Raw genomic sequence first — 24,377 nt, 5'->3', positions numbered from 1 at the left:
GCTCAAGTTTTCTCCATTTACTAAGTCACTATAACAAACCTGAATTACTCCGAGTGCTCCATACCAATCCATCCCTTTGCACTGGACCAAGAAGGATGCTTCGGCATTGCAAACTCTACCACTTTCCAGCAAAAGCAAGTATCACTGGAAGTCATGATGACATTTTTGTAAATTAACACACACACTGAAAGAAATGACTAAGCACTCGGGCTGTTTATGGGAGCAAAAGCTCAAACATGGGCAGGCCCAGCCTAGAACCTTTTGTGCGACTGTTGCAGAGGATGGCTTCATGTCATGGGAAGGGGCTCTGGGTGTATCTGGAGGGTCAGGATGCATGAGGTTCAACACATTTTTCTCAAGGGCCTGACACATGCCAGGCAGTGTGTTTGGCAACTGGGGCACGTGTGTGAACAGATATAGCCAAGGAGCCCAGGACTCGCGGAGCTGTGGTTGGGGGAAGACGCAAGGAAGGAAGATGAAGAAAATCGAGCAGTCCTTGCTTCTGCCCCTCTCCGCCTGTGTCAGCAGCGGTACACGTGTTCCGTCGTTGCGGGCAGGGACAAGGTGAGCAGGCTCCAGCAGGAACACCCACCGGCTCTCGCTGCCACCTGCTAGCCTGAACATCAAGCAGGTCGGTGCTGTGATTAGTCCAGAGGGATGAATGCTGTTAAGCGTCTCCTTAGCTCCCCATTTCCAAACTGGCTAACATAGTCTCTCTCTCCCCCGCGAACGGACTCCATATCGGAGACACCACATTAAAGCACCTTGTCTTTTGGGCAGGGAGGCATCACGCTGTAGAAATAATTCACTTAGTTGCTGCATCACTTGGGCGAACTATCTTGGCTTACTCCTCACGAAATGGTGGTGAAATTTAGATTAGCTGATGATGTACATAATGACCAGCCCAACCCCTGGCACATAAACAGTGGTTCTTTAGAAAACAGTGCTTGTATAAAAAAAAGGAAATGGACATCATATATAATTATTTGGCTGTGTTGGTAAGGGCTCTTCCTTGTTTGATGACCTGGATCATGACTTGACTGCTTTTGATTTGGCATGCAAAAGCCGTTTTAAGAAACTGCAATTTGCATCAGGGAATGAAGGGAACACGAAGCAAAGCTTGGAATCCTCACGTCGGCCACTGACCCTTGCTCCCAGTGGTTCTCAGTTGAAAATTCCCATGTGCGCGGTGCTGGTCCCCAGCTCAGGCTGACGAACTGGCGGGCTGGGAGCGCGCCGGCGTTCCCACGTCTCCACTGCACCCCGGACTGTTCATCAGCCTGGAAGGGTGGTGCCTTCTCTTCTTTCCCTCTCTCCAAAAAAGGAGCCCTGGTAGGAATCATTTAGTATCAGCCCTCAGAATGAGCTGACAAGTTTTCTCCACTCTGCTCTGAAGCTCTTATTAATTCCAGGAGCAACGATGGAAGCAACAGCTTTTGGAACAATGTGCACGCTAACGATTTCGTGGGGGAATGCTTTCTACCTTACAATGATACCAGTGAGCATTTCTAGATAGGCACGAGCCTTCTCTTTTATTTGCAGCGTTCCCAGAGCATACCATTTTATGTTACCCAGTTTTTCAACTGTTGATAGCAGAGATACTGTTAAAGGTGAGGGAGTCGAAGGGGTATGGGCACTGAACCAAACACAAACACAAATGCATTTCAACAAATCATTATTGGGCACCCGTTTGCTTTTCGGGATGTCAGTGAACTGTAAGCCAAATGAAAATCCCTGTCTTCGGAAAGTTTGCATTCTATTAGGTTTCAATAAGCATCATAGATAAGCATATTACACAGTGAGTTCAAAGGTGAGAGATGCTATGGAAAAAAGAAGAGCCAGGTAAGGGAGGAGTGTGGATGTGTGGGTGCAGCTCACACTGTTCTGCAGAGTGGGTCCGGTGCGCTTCCCCACACAGGGGACACCTTTGAAAGTGCTCGGATAGGGCGGCATCTTATCCATTTCCCATAGTAACAGGATCGATCTTTTCTTTTTTGTGTGCCCAGTATATGTCGGTTCTTGTCCCAGGTATCTTAAAATGTCATTTCTAATTCTCAAAATGATCCTATAAGGGAGGTAACCTCATATCATTTTTGTACAACAGGAAACCGAAAGGCTCAGTGAAGTTGAGCATGGGCCCAGGATCACGTAGCAAATGCATGGCCGAGTAAGGATGTGAATTCTGGTAGCTCGTTCCAAAGCTCCTGGTCTTTCCTGCACCTTGGGGGTTTCCCAAGATGTGGTTTCCCAGGGTGTGGTTCGGAAAGGACCAGAATGCCCAGGAGGCATTCATTAGCAAGTACGGATTCCCAGGCCCCATCCCAGCGCTACTCCAACTGATTTTCTGGAGCGCGGCCCGGGAATCGGAATGTTTGGCAACTGTCCTCGCCACTCTGGGGCACGCTCCAGTTTGAGAGCGACTGGCACAATCTGCTGCCTCGGTTTTTGAGAGAGGGATCACGATGGCTGTTACCAGGACCTCTCTCCAGCTCAAGAATTTCCCACCCAGTGGCTGAAAAGCAAACAACCGGTGTGAAAGCCTGTCCTAGCCAGCCTCTCGAAGCCTGCGCCAGCCTCTGAATGTAGGTCCCTCTCCTGCATGGTGGGACAAAGCCAGGTTCTTTTCGGCCCTCTCTCACTAACGCAGATGCCTCTCCCCCATGGGAGAGGCGGTCTCAACATCAGGACATGAGGGACATTATTAACCTTCAGAACAAACGTTGGGTGGTCGCCAGGCCTCTGTGGGTTTGTACGACCCTTCCATCCGTTCTGCCACCTTTCCCAACAAGTCTTCCTTTCTAATGCCAATGGGGAGCAAGGCCTCCCTTTCTGAGCTCATCAACCCCTCCAAAAGCCTGAAACAGCACAATGGCTAACAATCTTTTACCATCGGGCTTCGGCCGTCCTTGTTTGGAATTATTGTGCTCATTCTGAAAGCTTCTTTAAGAAACAAAACGAAACAGCGACATACATGACCGAATTTTTGTCCACCCACGCAGACCAGCTTTGCCAACCAGTCAGCAGCTTAGGATAATCAACGAGGTCCTGAAATGCCAAATATGCCAAGAGGACCTGCCAGTGACGAGGTTCATTTTCTTTTGTGCTTTATAGAAATAAAACAAGTCAAGTCAGGGCCAGGGCACAGGAGCGTGTAGATTTTAGAACTAGGAGGGATCTTGGTTTTTATTCATTCTAACCTCGTCCTCTGATAACTAAAGAAGTAGACATCTCAGAAGGTGAGGTCACAAAGCTGATGTGGAGCAAAGAAAGGACTAGAGCAAAGCTTTCTGAATCCAGAGCCAGTTTGCTTTTTACTGACCTCGGCTGGGGATCTTCGTCTCACCTCTCCTCCCTTTTTATTCCTCAACACATAATTCCCATCGTCTGTCTAAGGAAATCAAGAATGCTTATATTAATTTTAACTTACTCTGGAAAGGTATCCTTAATTCCTCCACGTCTAAACCTGTTCATATGTATAACGAGTAAAGATTAACAATACGGAAATCATATGTTCCAGAACTACCACCAAGTCATTCATTAATTCAACCAATGTTTCTTGTGTTTCTGCCACGTGCCAGGCACAGGAGGAATGCAGTAAAGAAAGTAGATGGAAACGGACACAAGTTCATCCTGTCGTGGAGTCTGCGCTCCAGTGGGGAAACACACAACAAACAGGAGAACTTAGTAAAACCTTGTATTCGTAGTGATGAGTGCCACGGAGAAAAGGCAGCGAGAGGGAACAGGAAGCGACGGTGTGTGCACGTGGGGGTGGGGGGGGTGCTGTATTTTAGACAAGGTGGCCAGGAAAGGTCTCACTGAGAAGTAAAGACCACAACCAGCGAGCACAAATATGAACTTCTACTCCAGAGACCCTGGACGTCAATGTCTCCCGAGAAGAGCAAGCGAAAAGCGTGTCTGGAAAATGCTGGGAAAGGTGGAACCGAAGGACTGACATTCTTCTGCTGTTTTCCGTAGTCCGGGCGGCAGGAAATGGTGGCCAGGAAGGGCTGTGTTAGTATCCGAGTGGAAAAGAAATGCCTGATGGTTTGTGGTTTCATCTAAAGAACTTTGCTTAGAATACAGAATTTAGAGAACAGAATTAAGATTTGTGAGAGGTATTATTTTGTTAAAAAAAAAAAAATCCAGAGAGCATGAAGTCATGCTAAGACTGCTTGGCAAGATGACATGACTTAAAACTTGAAGAAAATGTTGAAAAGTTCAGTTACTTGATTCATCCTAATATGTAATTAATTATGAGGGTTTTGGCTGAAGTGTGAAACTTATACACAGGCAATGACTAATTCCACATTTTTTGAGAGCTCCTTGTTTGCAAACAGGGATAGTGCTTCAGAGACTCAAGGAGGAGCAAGACACCGTTCTACCCCAGTGAACTGTTCACTGTGTGTAAATCCATTTTCTCTTCTTCCTGGGCATCCAGCAGGAATCCATTTCCCAGCTTCCCTGGTAGTTAAGCATGGCTTGTGCAATGCAATTTGAGCGGGCGTGATGGATGGTCCTTCTAGGTTTGGCCCATAAAATCCTGGGGGATTGCAGATCTCAAGACGCAAGGAGCTCAAGTCTCTAAATCGTTAGCTGCAAAGCTGTCTGACAAACATCTGATTATACTTTACATCAACAAGATATTTATGTCTGGTGTGCCGAAGTACTGAGATTTGGGCCAGCTCATGCTGCTCAACTAACAAGATTATTAATTAACATTTACATAGACTTTTACAGCCTGCAGAACGCTTGCACATAGCTCATGATTCTGGGAACCACCCTGGGAAATAGGGCGTACTTTTAACCTTCCCTTTTCACGGAAGCCGAAATCGATGCTTGTTGAGTGCTGTATTACTTGGGCACGATCACACAGGCAAGACGCAGAGGGCAAAGAGTCTAAAGCAATGGCTCTCAAATTTACAAAAATATCGTCGGTGAGAGACAAGCATGGAAAGAAATCTGATGCAAGGCATTTGATAAATGTAGACAAAATACTAAGGAGATGCGGAAGAGGGAACTAACACGCTTGGGGGAAGAACCACACAAGGCTCTAGTGGAACAGGGTGAGATTTGTGGTGAGCATTTGCAAATTGACAGGAGAAATGGGAGAGGAAACATGGAGAAAGTTCCTGTAAATTCTGACATGCAATATGAGCGGTGAACAGAAATAGAAGAGACTTGGCATCTGTTCTAATGTTTCAAGGGAAGTTGGAGCAAGCAGTGCAGTTTTTTGAAAGAAAACAGGAACTGGCAATTCAATACAAATAAAAAAAAATATTTATTGAGTGCCTGCCAGATGGAGGGCCTTCCAAAAGCATACAGAGGATATAGGGAGAAGATAACAAGGGCACAGCCCGTGTTTCAGATGCATTTATAAACTACTAAGGGAAATAGTCATAAATGACCATAACACAATGTTGAGTAAGATAAACATCAATAAGAACAGTGATGGGGTTAAAGGGACAGAGAAGTGACATGAGAAGGACATGGGAGAGAGAGGTGAAGCTTCAGCTTCATGGAAGAGGTAAGACGTCAAGATTGACCTTGGAGGAGGTGCCATTGATGGGGATGGTTATGAATTGCATGAATTCAGGAGGGCCACATATAACTCCCCAAAGAAGGGTGCTATCAATATTTTGAGCAAGGACCGCACTATCTGAACAATGAAATGACTCCAAAATGTGACCGTGGTTTAGGGGACAACAAAATGCAATTTACAACTGGGATATGTTTGTTTAAACATGGGATCACAAACTTCCAGTGACATCAGAGCTCTGGACATTTCTAGTTCTATTGAAACTGCCCGGCTTGCAATGAATTCGGGCAATGACGGGCGCCGCGGGCCAGAGATGGTGTGTGTGAGCTTCCGTATGCAGCCCGAGAGCATCACGAGGCAGCTTACTGAGGTGTCCTGCCTAAGAAGAGCCACTTACCATGAACAAGGCTTCATAATTTTCAATCATTTTCTGCACCACAGCAATGATGGCCGTGCTTTCCTCAGCCCGGGCTGAGCTCTGGACGGAGAATTCTTTGTCTGACGATTTCTGCTTGTGCAGCAGGTTGGGTCCAAATATGGTGGCCAAGTTTAGAGAGGTCATTTTGTTCCCAGTGACCTGTAAGAGCAGACAACACAAGGATTGGCGTTATTTCTGCTTTTCAAACTGCTGGGTGGATCAATAATCAAAGGGACCTTTTTCCTTTTTTTTTTTTTTTTCCCTGCAAGGACAATATCACCTCTGGCAGAATCTGTGAGGAGCACTGTCATTTTCCTTTTGCTTCATATCTTGGATTGACTCTCATAGCTTAGCGGTCATTTCGATAGCATATTAAGTACAATTTTACATCTGTAAGTTATTCATTGTGGAACTGGTACTATATAAAATGTCTACCCTGTCTGCTTTTAAAAAATACTGATGTCAAAAAAATAAATAAATAAATAAATAAATAAAAATAACAACAACAAAAAAATACTGATGTCCATCCATCCATCCATTCATCCATCCAACCAACCACTCGTCCATCCATCCAAGCCAGCCAGCCAGCCCTACATCTATCCCTAAATCTATCAATCCATCATCCCTATATTAAATCACCCATTCAGGGCCTACCACAGGCTACACCATTTTCGTGGATTTGAATTATTTAAAATTTTTCCAACAATGACCATAGTACAGTCCTTATTTTAAAGAATTCACTTTCTAGGGGGTAAATAAACATACCAATTCTAAGGAGTGAGTACAAAGTATGAAGCTATCAACTCTGGAGGCCCCAGGGACACTTCAAAGATGTGGCAACATTTGCACAAAACCATGAAGGAAGAACAGTGTTTGTTAGGCTGAAAAGCAGAGGAGCTGAGGCAAGGGATGATTTGACAGTGGGAAGAACACCCTATGCAAAAACAAAAACACGTAAAATACATCCAGGCACCGTGTGGCAGAGGGTTCTGCAGGAAAGGCAGGCAAGGGCCATTGCCATGTGTCCCCTGTGGGCAAAACTGCCCCTGGTTGAGAACCACTGGGCTAGGCAAAATTTTCTTTCTCTTGTCGGTATTAGTTGAAACTCTAGGAACACAGGGATACGTATGGGGACTGTGGCTGCTTAGTGGGGCTCCTTGGTCTGGGAAGATGTGCACAGCCTTTGAGAGGCACCTGGGTGCCCAGCACAGAATTCAAGAGTCCTGATTCACAGCCACGAGAAAGACGCCTGGTCCCACCCTTGTCCTGGGGAGCCCTGAGCTGGTGGCCACCCGGTCCCAGCATGGCACATGGCGGGTGCTATTTTTAGAACGTGAGCCTGTTTTCAGGCCTCCTGCCAAGTGAAATGCTTTCACATGGCAAACACTGGGCATTTTCACGGAAGGACTCTTTATATGTATGACTGTTCGATTATTTGTTTTCCTTCGTTTTACTTCATTGACATAAAATTTGACATTTTTTTATTTGATTTTTCCTTTCTCTTCCTGGAAATTTACGGCTGAGGATAAGATCAACTATGTGTCATTTTCAAATGCATCCCTTTGGAACTCAGGCATTTGGAGTGCTTCCCCTTACCCCCTGAAAGTCATATCAGGGTTTTCCCATTTTTATTTTAACATTAACAAATAGGAGATTTTGTTTTCTTTTAAAAGAATGTTTAGCACAAGGACAGCCCAGAACTCTGTATCCGTTCCCTCCTTCGCCTGTTGCTATTCTGGGAGCGCAATGCAATCCGTCCGTAAAATGGCACATAGATTCCAGCTGCAGACCATCCTGCTGGGCTTCGTTAGCGCTTTTGTGTTATGTTGTGATTTGTTCTTGTTTTACTGCGTTTGGGACCGGAAAGGAGACTTGCTCGCGGCAGCGTCCACCCCTGCAGCCTGTGCTGCACCTAAGTCCACACGTGTCTAAGCAACAACACGTGCCCTTGGGGGCAGCTCACGAGTTCATTATTAGCCAGCCAACTAAAGGAATGATTTTTATCTTCACTAAATAAGCATCCTAGATCCTCTCTATACCTAATAGGAATCGCTCACATTTATCACCAGTCTAGCATGTACAGTCAGTCACCGGACTAGGAACTTTCCACAGGCTGTTTCAGTTCTTTCACACTGTAAGCTCATGAAGCAGCTGGGCTGTTGTCCTTTTTTTTTTTTTTTTTACAAAACAGGGAAGTGATGCCCAGAGCCCGTAGCCAGGAGTGGGGTGGAGCCGAGAAGCCAGCCTGTATCTTCCTCATGACCCTACCCCTCCCACGGGTCACAGCATGGGGCAATGGGAAAGCTAAACTTTAAAGCAGGGCCGGGATTGGGGTCCTCACCAGCACTGGTCCTGCTCCAGTTCCAAAGCCAACCCCCCACTTCCTGGAGGTATGCACCTCCTCAGAGATCGGTAATCCCGGCTTTATACTGGTGGCTCGTAATGTCTTTTTTTTTTTTTTTTTTTATTATGTTATGTTAGTCACCATACAATACGTCAGTAGTTTTTGATGTAGTGATCCACGATTCATTGTTTTCATATAATACCCAGTGCTCCATTTCTTCTGCCTCGTAGACTCTTTGAAGAACTGAAGGCCGGCTACGGACTCTCTCACCAAGAAAGTGCACATCCACATCACATTTTCCATGCAATACCCGAGCGTTCTTGGACAACCTGAAAAACCATGGCTCAAGAGGTTTCAATTATGCTCCTGCAATATTCTTTCTAGAAGAAAGGAAATTGTTCTTCCCTTTGGGAATTTCTCTTTTTCCCAAGGAGCAAAGCAAATAAAATGGAATAAAACAAAGCAAACACAGATAGCGAAACACCATACTTTAATAAAATATCATTATTTTTTTTCCCCAGAAAAGCACTGATTGACCAGCCAACAAATTTTCTCATGCCCTTCTTTTCAAAATCGTGACAATCCTATTAGTTAATGATGCAGTAAACTGTAAGGGCCAATTAGAAAGGAAATACTATGCTCATTTCATAGAGGAGGAAGCTCAGACCTCCCCCCTCCGCTAACTCTGTTCTCTTCCCTCTTCCTCTATTTTATAGAAACAAGGTCATGCAGCAAGGTGCCGGCGGAGCGTGTGCAAGCCTCCAAGCTCCTTGATGCTCTGGCTCCATTTCTTCACGTTCCAAACCTTAACAACCACCCAGCAGAGACAGGACACATCTAACCCCGACCAACAAACAGGCGAGAGGAAAAGCTGAAAGCTGCCCTGTCTCTGGAGCACATCTGACAGTTGGATTTTGGCCTCACCTGCAGTGCGCCCATCCTGTATCTTCTACGTGCTCGTGCCAAACCACCACCAACAAAATATTCGGCAAACGCCCTCTAGTTCCTCTCCCTCCACTCTGAACTTCGACCAGAGGGGCTTTCAGCTAACCCCCATCCCCACACAGAGCTTATGTGTTCCGTTCACTCAAGCCCTACGCATCTGCTCGTGTGCGCTTTAAATTCAGTCTTCTCCGTGAAGCCACTCCTAACTTCTCTGGCCCGTGTTCACCACCTTTTCCCCGAAGCTCTGGGGTGACTCTGCACTGCCTCCCCGAAGTCTACACTTGCCTTGTGTCCTCACCTCCTCCACCTCCTAGAGGCCGCAGCACCCCAGGAACAGTAATTAGACCACTTCTGAACAACACTCAGATAGGAGCTCAGGATGTCCGTGATTCAAATACCAAGGCCACTGCTCCATGGAGACTCTGACAATGTGAACTGCTCTTCTGCACATTGCTATTCATACAGAAGCTTCCCAACTCTCTCCCTCCCTGCCTCTAACCAGTCTACAGCGTGGGCGACACTGCCTCAGTGGAATCCTTCCAAACATTCAGGGCTTAAAAGAATGCAGCACCTACCCCCTTACAAAGGCATTCAGCACTCTATGAACACAGCCTATTTCCCCTCGTACCTCCTTGGGGCCTTCCCACTCCATAGCCTTCACTCCAACCTCAGACGGCGGCGTGGGCGGCCATTTCACGGAAGCAACCCTCTCCCCTCTCCCCCCTGCTGCTTTGACGTTCGGTCACTAGTCCTTCCTCTTGACTCAAGGTTTAGGTCGGGAGTGTCTAGAAACCCTCGCTAACTCTTGCTTCCCTGTACAACTTTGCTGTCCCCAGGATATTTTCATATTCCTTAGTGTAAACTAGTCTTCTCAACCCCCGTGCAGTGCCGGGTGAAGAAACTGTATCCCCCAAGTTCAGATAAGGAAGCTCAGGTTTAGGAAGGTGAACAGATTTCTCCAAGAACACATGGTCAATTAGTTATAAAGCTACCGAGTGCTCTCAACCAGGGGTGACTCTGCCCCGCCTCCCAGCCCTCACAGGGGACTCGGTAATGTCCAGAGATGCTTTTGGTTGTCACAACCGGGGCACGGTGGGGAGCTGCTACCGACATCAAGTGTTTAGTAAAGGCCCGGGATGCTGCTCAAGCATCCCAGAGTGCACAGGGCAACCCCTACAATTACCTGGTCCCAAATATCAATGATATGGAGGCTGGAAAACCCTCAACTAGACTCCCCCATGGGGTTTTTTTCCTAATTCCTAGTTTAGATTTCTGCTCTTAGGAAGCTAGACCGGTTTGGATTTGAGCCACAGCTGCGACTTTACTGGTCACTGGATGGCCCCGACCACGGACCCCCTCCCTCAACATATTCTCCTGCCATCTTCTGGGATATTGTCCTGCTCCCTCCGCAAATCTACAGTGCCCATGGGGTCCATTGCGCCTCCCCCAGAGTTGTGAAATGCACAAATGCACAGCTTGTGCACGTGGAGCTCCCTGTGGGACACTGGGTGAGTTACTTAACCCCTCCAGGCCTCAGTTTCCACCTCTGAAACATGGGGGCAGCAGCAGCTGCCTTGTGCAGTGGAGGACTGACTGTAATGTGTGAAGCCTCTGGCATGCAGCCAGCACGAGGTCTGAGAGAGACAGAGGACAGCAAGCGTGTCAGCAGGCCAAGCGGCATTTGCACCCATCCAGGAATATTTTCTTCATTTCGGCGTAGGTGATGGAGTCTCGTTGAGCATTTGGACTGAAAGAGTGTCTGAAAACGATTCTAAAAAAGCAAGAGTGGCTTCAGTTGGACTTCCTGCTTTCCTCGATGCCTTCTCAGTCCCCTAAGAGCCGACCGCCTGCTCACATCTTACTCCAGAAGCATCTGAGAAGCAGTTGGCGTGCCTAGGATCGCAGTCAGGGCTCTGCCTGTACCCAGTGGTTAGGCAGATGATTCTACAGCTCGTGCTGTATCTGCAGCTGATAAAGGATGACACCCAGACGGGGAATACAACTACTTAACAATTATGAGAATTACAGCATATCCCTGGGAGAGCTGCGTCTGCTAAAATAAGGTGTCAGGACCGTATTATGAAGCCTGAAGCCAGCGAGGTTTCACTAATTATAAGTACGATAGAGACACATGGCTAATTCAGGAAAGTTCCATTCTCACACCAATAGCGAGGATGACGATGAGAAATGCAGAACTGCCTTTCTGGATTAAAGTGAAAGAAAAAAAAATACATGACCAGGATTTTTAGGAAAGAAATTTGATAAATACAGAACTGAATCCACCATAGGGCTGAGCTCTGCTTAACAAGGATTTAAAAGAAAAGTTTCTGTGGTGAATAAGTATGGAATGCCTTTGGCCTCTTTGTGTTTGATTTATAATGAGTGTTAGCACAGGAAAGGGTCTGAGATCACCTGGGGAATCCAAGGTCAAGGAGAATGCATCTGCATTCTGACTGCATCGTATCAAAAAGGGAAACAGAGCTCTTGTTAAGGTGAAGATTAAATAGGTTGCTTGTTGATTGGTCACCTAAAATTGAGGCCAGCATCTCCTTTGTCCAAGGGTGAAACCAAAAACTACATTGAAGCATATGGGTGTGACCAAAGAGAAATGGAGCCCAGGACCTCAGATGGCCAGGGGGTGGGGTCACCCTAGGGCCCGAGTGGGGACCAGGTTCAACGAGAACATCCCAGGAGGGCCCATGGGACTGTGCAGAATCTGTCCAGTAGCCGACCCCCTGTGGCATCCAGATGCATGGCGATAGCAGATCAGACCTTCTAGTTCCTTCTGGTTCCTTCTCCACCTGGTTTGGAAGCGGGACTGACTCTCCATGGCTTTAAGCCAGTCGATTTTGGGGGAGGGGTTTAAGGAGAGAAAGGACCTCTCAAAAGGAGGAGACTAGACTTCTAGCTATAGGGCAGATGGGAGCTTGAGGGACAAACAGGAAGCATAACGAGGTGACATCACATTTGGGCTCCAAGTTAAGGAAGCAAATCAAATTAATGACAAGGACAGCAATCTCCCCCCACCCCCATTACTCCATTTTTTCATGATTGTAAAAACCCCTCCGGAGCTCATTGCTCGTCTTCTTCACACAAATGGAAATTCAAGGTCTTGCGTAAAGCATCATCAGGGAAAATGACAGCCTTGTTTAGAAGCATTCTGGCAACACAGGACGTTAATGGCCTATGTGCTCTTAGGAACTGTCCCTCCCGAGAAAGGCCTGCACTAGTTCTCTTTTGACATCAATAGCTGGGTCAGGAAAGGGCAGGTGTCATTTCCTCCAGGTGAAACAGCTCATCAAATTGATGGCCCACTCTTCTACAACCGGGAAAAAGGAGGAGTCACAGCATCTAGGGCCGCGGGGGGCGCATCATACCTCTTGCCCATCCTTGCTGACGTTGTCATTGGCATGCCTGGCCACCATGGAGAGGAACTGCAGGAGGCGGTGGAGGGTGTCGCAGTTACAGGGAGGTAGAAGGTAGATGAGGAGCTGCAAGGTGCCCAGTTGTTCCTCTGGTTCCAGCACTAAGCAAGGCAAAAGGAGGCATTCTGAGTTAAGTTAAAGGGGGAACTCCCACCATTCAGGTTCTGAGAAGAGGCTCCTCTCCACCCCTTTCAGAAAGGGATTAGCCAGGCCAGCCACATTCCACTCCAACCATTCTCCCATTGGCTTAGCAACTTAGCGCAAGGTTCTGTGACGGACATAAAGATAAAGTCGCCCTGGGGAAATGAAACATCTAGAGCGAACATTATCATCCCGGGGAGAAAGGTAGCTTAATTTCCCTTACTTGCTTCTCCCTCCCTTCCCTGGCATTACTCATCATTTACTTTGTGGATTACAGTCTTTCATCTTCTGTAAATATTTACTAACAATGACTGGGAGTTGGTGAACATTCTAAAAGTTGAGTTTATAGCAGATTTGAGGCCCTTTTCTGTTGAGCAATCCACAAGGAATTGACTTTTTGTTGGCAATAACCAAAGACACGGCACAATGACAGTGTCTTCACTCTCTTCTGTGATCCTGTTTTAACTGTGGCACTGGAGGAAGAAAAATATGGAGGCTGTCACAGCTCTGGCCTGTTTCTCCTCCCCTCGTCCTCCTTTTCTCCTCCATGCCATCTGGGTCTATAGCCCTGGAGCAGCCATATTGAAAGCCCTGCCACTGGGCTATGTCATCCTGCTTTCCCTGGAATGTTGCCTGCCCCCTTTTCTCACTCTGGGTTCCTGTGGCTCCCTCCTTCCGCGTAACCAGAAACGCAAACTCATTTTGAGGCACAGACTCAATGTGAACTCTTGCTGTTCCTCCAAAGCATCAGTTTATAGCACTTTCTACTGTGCTGGGGTCATCTGAAAGCATCCCAAATTCTTCTTTATTTTATGGCAACTTTCTCCTTGCTAATTCTCCCCAGGGTAAATCTCAGAAAATTCCCCAAATACCCCACTCATTAGAGACCAATAAATAAGAACAACAACAAAAAAAGTTATTGGGAAACACATGCACAAGGTTCGTCGAGTGAGTCGGACATCCCAGGAAATCCCAGGAAGTGTTCCTGCAAATGGCCGTGTTACGCACAGAGAGTATTGATGAAGGCTGTGTACAGCTCCCTGGTGAGAAGGGGGTCCGGCATGTCCCTGAGGAACTCCTTCAGCAAGGCAGCAACATCGTGAACGCTGTGCTCTTCCTCCAGAGAGACATCGACCCCACGGTCAAATTCCTCACGTAACTGGAAAAATAATGGTTCAAGTGGCAGTCTTATGACACCATACCTCAACGTTCAGGGCCCAGCAAACCAAGTGTGGGGACATGCAGTATCTGGTCTTAAGCTTATACAGACACTGGAAAGGAGAAGAAAACAACATTTTGCCGTGATCTACAGAGTCTATGCAATCCAGCCATGAATATATATATTATGCATTATTAAATAAATGTATCTGTAGGTTTACTGTTAATGATGCAAGCAGAAGGGCTGGAGAATGACATCCAGAAGATTGGGAGGAAGAGCTGAGGGGTTAGGTCAAGGGTAAATGTGGGAGGGAGGAATTCATCTATCCTCCAGCAGTTTTGCATGTCAGTGATCCTACCAGGTTGGAATTTTGACATTTTACAGAAATACTCAACAAGAAAGCAAGGTTTTTTGCTGCACATGATGAAATTAAAAACCCTGATAAGCCCTTTGTGACTAAGGCTCGAAAGATGACAATTACTAAAAAAAAGCTGTCTTAGATTTGTCAAAGTAGCCTTATTAACAATTCCCAAAAGGATTCCCTGACTTAATCGTTATCCTGGGTTTGTCAGCATTTATGACAACACGAAAACACGATAGCAAGACGAAGGGAGTCATAACTCTACACTCGACTTCCATGACCGACAGCTCAACTTCTTTGTATTGTTTTCTAGTGTAGAAATAATTCCGCGAGTTCCTGAATCTCCTCTATGCAATAAGCTTCTGTAAGAGTTTATCGGTTCAATTACTCATTCACCCATTCATTCAACTTCCTGCGTACCGGGCCTTGGCACAGGGTCTCAAAGTACACTAGGGAACAAAGAGGCAACGTCCCTATCCTCCCCCAGCTCTCAGGCTGGTGAGCAACTGGTAATCCCATAGACGATTAATTAGCTGTTAATATTGTGACAACTGTTCTGAATAAAAAGTGTAGGGTGCTAAGAAGTGATGTTCAAGATAAAATGGTAAGTTAGGGCATATTTCACACTAGGAATCGAAGTCTCAATAACCACAAATCACATTTTGATTGGAAAACCCTTAAATAAATCTCTATGCCAAGGTTTTCCCTTTGGTGGATCCAGATATAACTGAGGGATAATTTCGGCCACTAGCCACCTCTCCACCTGATGAGAATGCCCATCACTGTCCCGAACTGCTCACTGATTCCAGGCAACTGTCATCAATGTATAGTAGGCAGCCAGAACGGAAGTCTCCCACTTGGCACCACTCCTTCCTCTGATCATTCAAACACGCCACGTTTCTCTCCTGAGCACACACATGAGCAGAAAGAACGGACCGTGGAAAGCGGCTTAATCTCAATTGTGGGATCTTGAGTTTAACATTGATCTTGAACTGAACCGGGAGTAAACTGTGTGATCTTGAATTAAGTTTCTTAATTTCTCTTAATTTCTCCAAGCCTCAAAAGAAGTGGGTGAAAGGGCTCCGCTCACAGCTGGTGGGTGGAATCAATAAGGAAATGTTTTGAAAATATTCTGCTGCTCTGCTCAGGCGGGAGGGCCCCAAAATGTTATCACGCTATCTTCCTTCTTGCTAGCCCTGTGGCCAAATGTTAAATGTTCCGTAGTCTCTTAGGTGACTATTGAAAATAAAGGCAGGGGCGCCTGGGTGGCTCAGTTGGTTAGGCTACTGCCTTCAGCTCAGGTCATGATTCTGGAGTCCCGGGATCGAGTCCCGCATCGGGCTCCCTGCTCGGCAGGGAGTCTGCTTCTCCCTCTGATCCTCCCCCTCTCATGCTCTCTGTCTCCCATTCTCTCTCTCAGATAAATAAATAAAAAATCTTTAAAAAAAAAAAAAAAAAGAAAAAGAAAATAAAGGCAATCCACCAAATAAACAGAAAAAGGACTCCTTTGGGAAGCCCCTTTTATCTTGACAAAAAAGAAGTATCAGGAGGCATTTATTTCAGTTAGTTTCAATTCTATGAACAAATATTTCTTCAGCTTCATCAACTAAAAATTATTTTCATTTGGCTTCATTTTTGAGTTGCTGAGTTTCTTACTTCTTTCTGTTGGGACCAACAGAGGAAACATCACTTTTTTTTTTTTATTAACATATAATGTATTGTTTGTTTCAGGGGTACAGGTCTGTGATTCATCAGTCTTGAAACATCATGTTTTAATTTTCTTTTAGCCAACAAACAAATTCTTTTTTCAAAGGGAGGTTTGCCTTTTGTGAAGCCCTCATGAACACAAATACCTGCCCCCTCACAGGAACCTATTCCCGAAGGTCTAGCATCAAACTTCTGTTGTGAGAATGTTGCACAGTGCTGAAGGAAACCAAGAAGCAAGGTCCCCACGAATAATGAGTTGGGGGGGGTCAGCAGTTCCACGGAAACGTAATAAGAATGATTTCTTTTTGAGAAAGTAAAACTGTAAACATAGCACCTTATATGAAGGGAACGTTAATGGCATCATTCATATTGCATTTTAGTAAAAACAAGTGTTAAACAATTGTCTTCTATTTATTATCCCTTCCTGATTAGGTGCTCTCTGAATCTCCTGCTTTTAAAGTTTCAATAAGAGGTTTATAAATTAGTTTTGTTTGGCTGGCCATGCCAAACATTTTGATTCCAAGGGTTTGATCCTAACTCCATCACAACCTTTCTGAGCTTCTCAGTTTGTTGCCTTTGACCTCTTGGGAGTCAATTACACTGTAATTGGTGGGAGGATACAGAAGAGCTACTCCAAAATGAATTTGCAGAAGCTGCAACTTTGCTGGAGGTAATTCAATTGAAAGTGAAGTGAAATGTACAATATAGTCTTCACTTTTAACTTACTTGTCTCACTCTCTTTTTTGAGCTTCCAACTCGGAATATCCCCACCGTCTGGAGGCCTGCAAAGAAGCAAACAAAATCAACAGTCCTGTTTCATGGCTCGAAACTGGAGGAAATCACCAAGGACGCAGAATGCCAGCAACATGCACAACAGTAACAGCACAACAGCGTGCACGAATGCTTGCTTAGTTATCCCACATTAGACTCTGCAGGTGCCTGAAGCTTAGCCCTATAAGCACCAGGGGCACATCACATTAAACGATTCTGAGGAAAAACTTTTCATGTGATATTATGCATTCCGCATCTTCTCCACATGAAAAAAGTAACATTTTCTTCATCATTCAGAATAATTACTTAAACATGCATTTTTTAAAAAAATTTTATTTATTTGACAGAGACACAGCGAGAGAGGGAACACAAGTAGGGGGAGTGGGAGAGGGAGAAGCAGGCTTCCCGCTGAGCAGGGAGCCCGATGTGGGACTCGATCCCAGGACCCTGGGACCATGACCTGAGCTGAAGGCAGACGCTTAGCAACTGAGCCACCCAGGCACCCTTAAACATGTATTTTATATGAATTCTTAGCTCTTTATCGATGTTAAAAATAGGTATTTATTGTTTCACTGATTATAATTAAAACAAGTACTTATTAAAGAAAATCTATAAAATGCAGAAAAATGTAAAAGATAATATACTTTTAAAAATACCTGATGTAGAAATAACCACTCTTAATATTTTGTTTTATTTCTATCCAGTCTTTTCTCCATGTATGTGTGTGTGTATTTTTCTTTTTACATAGTTGAGCCAGAGTTTTCTTTGATTCAGGTTTGATTTTTTTTGGGGGGGGGGACAAGAATACTTCCTAAGAAGTATTACGTACTTCCTTCCTTCAGGGGGCACAGAATGTCTGAATGACTCTCCTTTTCCTATGCAAGACATTACTCATCGCCACTGATGATCATCATCTACATTTATTTTTTTATCGGTGGCTCATTTTCTCTTCATTTGGGATAATCGGTTATGAGGGCGATGCTGGTTTGGAGCCACCAATGGACATTTTGTAGCCATGTGAAGAGAGCTGGCCTGAGAGTAAAGTGCAAATAGACTCATGCTCTCCGAGCATCATTTGAATCCTGGATCCAGCTGTGCCTGAATTTAGATATAATACTGAGACTTGCAGTATGTAAATAGGATTTTTTTGGCGGGGGGTGCTTTGCTTAATCTAATTTTATCTGGGTTCCTCTCTCGTGCCACTGAAAGAGTTTGGACTAGTACAACATATAATCACATTGGAAAGAATTACAATCTTTATAGCATTATTTCTTTTCATCCAGAACCAATGTAAACATCTTAATTTGTTTAAATCATGTTTTAGATCTCTTGGTAGAACTTTGCAGTTTTCTTTATAGAAGTTTCCTGCTTCTTCTTACAGATATTCTGGGTATATTTTTGATATTAATAGGAATGAATTATTTTATTGTTAGAGTATATAACTGATTATTGCTCTTATATAAGAAATAGGTATCTTTTGTATATTTATTTTATGGCCTTGCCACCTTATGTATTAAGTATAATCCCTTTTTGGTTTGTTTTCCAGGGCTTTTTAGTTAGAAAAGATAGCATCTATAATTACAAACTCATTTATAAATATAATTATAAATCCATAAATCTCATTTATCAGTTCTCTATCTTATAAATGGCATCCTGAACTTCCAGAATAATTTGACAGAATCATGGTGAGAGGCTATTTATTGCTGATTTGCATAATCACATGTTGGCGCTTGCCCTTGGGTAGGATTTTGTTCTGCATCTATTTTCTGTAAACTTCTGTACCTTCCTTGTTGCTGCTCTCAGTTTGTCTTCCTCACAAGTGAGGCCAACCCCTAGCCTAATCTATTGCTTCTACCTCTCTGGGAGCTTGTGAACAGGATAATCGAGCTATTTAGAATCATTCCAGAATTATACTTTTTCACCTGCAAAAGGAGCATAATGAGTATCCGTCTGAATAGTTATGCAATGATTCAATTAATTAAGGCATATAGAGTTCTTCGAATCATATCTGGCATCTATTATATAGAGAGAAACAGACCCTGATTGGACTGAATGAGTCTCCTTTGCACAACAGAGAAAACTGTAATATAATAGCAATTTTAATTTTGGCTACATGGTTTCTGATGGCTTCTGAAGAGTTGAATTTTCTACATAAGTGAAATATCATAAGGGCATTTCCTACACAGGCGGGACTATTCATTCACCTGAATCCCTCCAGACTCTTCAGAAATGCCCATTTCAATGACATTATCTCCTCAATTAGAGTACTTTTTCGCTCGGCAAAAATGACTGTAATTGAAAAAATAACGAGTTAGTGATCAAGTGCTATAGTTCCTATGTATTTCAATTGGTTAGAACCTGTTTTAAGTTTTTAAAATATGTATTTGTTTGCTTGTTTGTTTCTAGGCAGAGCAACTGACAGCCTTCAGAAGGCCAATGCCATTCTCACATAAGAGAGAGAGATGGTGATTTTTCTCAAAGAGCAGATACAGTCCAGGCATTTAGTAACCTTGACTTAAGACAGTCACTGATAGAACCAGGCGTCCACCCAAAAAGGCACTGACCTGGCAAAGGAACGTGACTTTGCTCTGGCCTGTCCCAGAAATCAACGCGATCACCTTTCTCTCCTTTTCGTCAGAAACTGGAATGGAAACATGACCCCAGAGCACTTGGATCTCAGGCTTAGGGAATTCAAGGAAAGAGGGCAGGCAGAATAAGCAGGATGCCCCACCCTACAATCAGCCCAAATCCCAGAAATGCAACAGGGCTTGAGTCTCCACTATGTTGTCTGGTTTTGGTGGTGGTGGTGTTTTTTTAAATTTGTGCTTCTGGGAAATTGAGGATGCTTAAGGAATTTTGAGCTAATAGTACAGAAAGCATCTGGGTGAAGTGTAAGTGGGGAAGGGTGCTATATACAGACAGAGTCAAGATAACTGTTCAAGACCAATTGTGGAGGGAATGAAAAGATCTTCGACAAATGTTTATAAGGCTAAAGTGACTCAAACTCTTTCCTACCCATTTGCCAAACAGGCAAATAAAGTCTTATGAAAGAATTGTTTTTGAGGCTTGCTCCTTTTTCATTGGTTTCAAGTGACCAAGATTAATATCCGTTTGCATTTAAATATGTCTTGTATTTTTCTGGAGCTAAACACCATGGAAACCGGGAGCAGAATCAGGTCCTTGAAAAGATAATCTTCTTTCTTTTAGGCCCTACACTGCATGTTTACCATTCCAAAAAAGAAAGAACCATCCAGTTTTTTAGTAAGTTTCAAGGAAATACTATTTTACAAATTATAATTCATGAAAATTCATTTTCAAAAAGAAAATAGAAAGACATACCAAGTTTTCTTTCACATAAGCAGTTACTCAGCCTGGCACTGGATTTTTGCAGGATTGGAGTAGAATTTTCTCACTTAGGACTCTTTAAACTGCTTACAGTTCACTCTCTACGTTCTTTATAGGGAAAAACTATAATTATAAAAGTATGAGTCTCTTTTTCTACCTCACAGTGAAATTTAGACTGAATTTACATATTCGCAGTACTGAACACTTTCATTGCTAAGCTATTTTAAAAAATAATTCCGTGCAAGTAATATTTATTGAAAACCTACATTGTATTAATCATGATACTAAGTGTTGGGAATTCGAAATGACTAAGGCATTTTCCTTGACACCCAGTGTGCTTTCCCAGGAGAAGAGACAGATAGATACACACATACACACAGGTACATATAAAAATTTTGTATAGAGGGATGCCTGGGTGCCGCAGTCGGTTGAGCATCCGACTCTTGGTTTTGGCTCAGGTTGTGATCTCAGGGTCGTGAGATCGAGCCCCGTGTCAGGCTCCAGGCTCAGTGGGGAGTCTGCTTGGGTTTCTCTCCCTCTCCCTCTCCCCCTCCCCCCAGTCGTGCTCTCTCTCTCTCAAATAAATAAATCTTTAAAAAACTTTGTGTAGACAAATAAACCTTCAATGCATATTAACTCTGTTAAGTCATCCATATGTTATCTGGTGATTAAGATATTTAGATATCTCCTTAATCATTTTTTACAGTCCCACTTATACTGAAAAAATTAGATGAGAATATTAACAGTAGTTATGTCTCCATGATAGCCTCAGAATTTGCTTTGCTTTTGTGTTTCTTGCTTTATTACAATGAGTGTATTATTTTATAGTAAAAAAGCACAGGAAACACATTCAGGTTATGGAAATGGCAGTTTGATGAGCCAAAAGTCTACATTTCAGAAAAACTTTTAAAGAAGTATATTTTGAAGTCAGCACATTAATTGGAATAGAGTTGCTAAAGGGTCATTTTGAAGAAGTTTGAAGTGGACACCTTTCCATAAAAACGCAAACAGCAATATAGAAAAGCTGTTGTCAAAAGCCACGTCTTTTCTATTCACTTAAGGAATGTTTGCAAATCTTTTTTTTTTTTTTTTTTTTTAGAAGCTGGACTCTTATTTTTTAAAGGAAGCCTTGCTAGTAATATCGACGCATAAAAAAGATAAAAGTGGCTGGGCTCTGTTTGAAGGGAGGCTTGGGGACAGACCCAGCCCAACAGATCTTGGCCTCCAGGCTCACATCTGAGGACCCTTGGGTGCTGGGCAGCCTGAACACCATCGAGTTGATTTTTGTCCCCCACAATCTTGTTTAGCCCAGTACTCTCTGAAGCACACACTCAGATCTATAAGCTTTCTTCGCAAAGGAAATTTAAGCCCAGAGTCTGAGCAAACAAACAAAGCATTGAACTTGGGTGCTTAAATCCATGAAGCTTGAATAAATGAGAGTCTCTCATACTCGATCACTGCCAGACAAGTCTGCTTACCATGTTTTTCTAGATGCTGACAGCAGCTGTCCACCAGCCTGGGGACCTGTCTGTAAATGGGATTCAGACTGAGTTTCTTATCTCTGGCTTTTTCTTTTTTACTCTGAGCCTCAGCAGGCAAGGAGAGTTGTAATGCTTCTAGCAGTCGAGACTGATTGTCATCAAGATCTGTGATAGAATCCACTGACATCGCGCCCTGCAAATCATACACAGACGTGAACAAAGAGCGTGGATGGAGAAAACAAGAGCAAGTTCCCTCACACGCTAGCCAATAACGCTTTTGCCCAGGACTGTGTGTCACCCTTGAAATAACGCCACTTCATTCAATCACACTGTTCGTACATTAAAAGGAAAACGGCCAACACCTCTTGAAAAAGTGAGGAAACTACCACAACAAGCTAAGGGAATGGCAGTTACAATTTCCACAAACAACATTCGCCAGTGGAAGACGAGAGAGGGCGGACATCGAGTTGTAATATTTTGACCCAACCACTTCATTTGTTGAAACAAGAAAAAAATCACATACATGCTCGATGAATGAGGTAAAGTCAGAGAAGCCTCGCAAATAAAAACCAAGCATCTCAACTATGACTCTAGGAAGCAGATTTTTAACATTGGATTCCATGGAATAGTCTTAGTTGGGTTTCCCCCAGAACTGGCACAAAGAACTTTATCAGGGACATGGTCCCGGGAGACGGCTGTAGGGGGTGGGGGAACGAGAAAAGGAAGGGAGGGCAGCGGATGAAGAGCATCACCCAGCCTATGACAAGCCTGTGGGCAGCTGGTGCCCAAGCACCCTGGGGACCTCTGGGAGACAGTGTGGGTCAAGCACCTCAGAGCTAACTGTGCTGGGGAGCAAGTGTACTGGGCTATTTATATCACAAGCCTCAAGAGTCATTGATTAAGGGCAACTTCTGGTAGGGGCCAGGAGGTGACGTTCAATGTCTCGGCACTTGCAGCCTATCACCTGCGTGGGTGGGTGCCTCTGGCCATCAGAGAAAGCCCTTGGCAGGGGTGAGGTGCTGGCAGGTGGAAGGAGGGCTCTGGCATGCTGGGACTGGGAAAGGCCGAGTGGAAGGGAGCAGGGCACCGGCCGTGTCTACACGGCCAAGCCCCCCCACCGCCCGCCCCCGATGAAGCGGAGAGGAAGGGGCTCGCTGCTGGTATCCTAGCAAGGCCTGGCCAGAGGAGAGGGCATCTGGGAGGCCCGCTGCCTGGGCCCCAGATTCCCAGAGAGCTCAGATGTGGAGTTTGGGTGTTACAGCCTTAGGACACGCAGTCTGAGAGATGATGATAAGACTGCAAGAACAGTTCCATCACATACATTTAAATATCCTGGAAAGTCATCATTTCTCCACTTTTAAACACAGCCAAAGCCTTGAAAAACAGCGGCGGCTCAGGTGCCCCTTTATCTTGGAGAGGTCTCGAATGTGGATTTTAAGTGGGAAGTGTTTGGGGTTTTTTTTGGGGGGGGTTTTCAGTAGGGCAGTAGTGAGTGGCTGGAGGTGGCAAAGATTTGGGGGTCTCCAGGCAAGAGGAAAAGGAGAGAAGATCTCCCAGTGACTTAGGAAATTTTTAGAGATGCTTATCAACTGACTCAGCCGATCACCAACCAGTTTGCCTGAGAACTCAGCTTTCCTGGATTGAAACAGGGAATCTGAAATAAGAAATAACACAGTGCCTAGAACATAGCACTCACTTAATACATGGTACTGTGCTCTTAGAGTATTAATTTGAAAGAGGACATACGTGCCCTTTCTCTCTCTCTCTCTCTGTATATGATGTATGATATATCAGATATATGATATATGATATACAATATATATGTAGGTTTCTTGTGGAAAAAAAAGCTCCATTGATTAAAAAAAAAAAAACAAAAACTCATCACTTACGAGGACTGGCAGCCAGGTGGCTGGGGGGCCAGGCGTGGTTCTTGGACTAGAGATGAAGAGAGTAACAAAACCACCCGGCCCTGGCCTCCAGCCTCACAGTCTCGAGGGCAAGTCTGGTGGTAAGACAGAAGATGAAGCTAGAGCACGGTCAACAGTGATGTTGTAGAATGTTCAGGACATCATGGGGCACACACATGGGGAACCAAGGGGGGCACCCAGCAGCTCTGAGAGCGGCCGGAAAAAGGCTTTGAGGCTGTGTCATGTGCCCCACGGCCCGGGGCACGCTGTCCCCGAATGGGGTCACTGACAGGTCCCTAGACTCCATTTCCAGTTTTCCCAAGAGCAGAGGTTCAGAGAATAACCCTGTAATGCTTCGGTTGTTTTAGCGGTGGTGTCAGAGAAAATACTGGCCAACTCACCCTCCTCCTGGCCCGAGGAGCCGGTTCTGGGGTGTTCGGGGACGTTGACTCATTTGGCGTTTCCGAGGTGGAGCTGAGAGATGAGTTACTGCTTGAGAGTTCTTTGTTTTGTCTTTTACTTCCAAACGGGAGGAGGGAAGCCACAAAATCAGACGCATCCTTCTGCTCGTCCCTCTGCGAGTCCTGCTTGAGTTTATAGGCCCGGTCATTTGCAATGACTTGGGATAAGGGCATTCCAAATGCCTGGGGGATGAATTCTGCAATCAAAAAAACAAACACTCACTTTCAGACATGACTGGGCCGGTGAAGGCTCTCACTCACGCTTCAGACCCAAGGGCAGACGTAGTCAAATGACCGTTTCCTGAAGAATTGATTCTTCAATCAAAATACAGGGATGACTTCTGTGTGTATCAGAGTGGCCAAAGTTTCTATTTCT

The 24,377-nt window shown here is 44.7% G+C and overlaps 1 protein-coding gene across 9 annotated transcripts in view; it reads right to left on the bottom strand.

The window, feature by feature from the left end:
* Positions 1-24,377, bottom strand: part of ARHGAP6 (Rho GTPase activating protein 6) — a 455,537-nt gene that overhangs the window by 25,660 nt on the left and 405,500 nt on the right. For all 9 annotated transcript variants that reach the window (XM_081809185.1, XM_081809179.1, XM_081809186.1 and 6 more), the window contains exons 4-9: positions 23,942-24,198; positions 21,631-21,826; positions 16,763-16,818; positions 13,818-13,968; positions 12,621-12,769; positions 5,934-6,113 (exon numbers count right to left, since the gene is read on the bottom strand). In XM_081809185.1, coding sequence (XP_081665311.1) covers positions 5,934-6,113; positions 12,621-12,769; positions 13,818-13,968; positions 16,763-16,818; positions 21,631-21,826; positions 23,942-24,198 — 989 coding nt within the window. The remainder of the gene's footprint in view (positions 1-5,933; positions 6,114-12,620; positions 12,770-13,817; positions 13,969-16,762; positions 16,819-21,630; positions 21,827-23,941; positions 24,199-24,377) is intronic.

This window comes from Leptonychotes weddellii, chromosome X (assembly GCF_054177405.1).
Source record: "Leptonychotes weddellii isolate Sample4059 chromosome X, ASM5417740v2, whole genome shotgun sequence".
NCBI classification, from domain to species: domain Eukaryota; kingdom Metazoa; phylum Chordata; class Mammalia; order Carnivora; family Phocidae; genus Leptonychotes; species Leptonychotes weddellii.
This window is presented reverse-complemented; position numbering and strand designations above follow the sequence as displayed.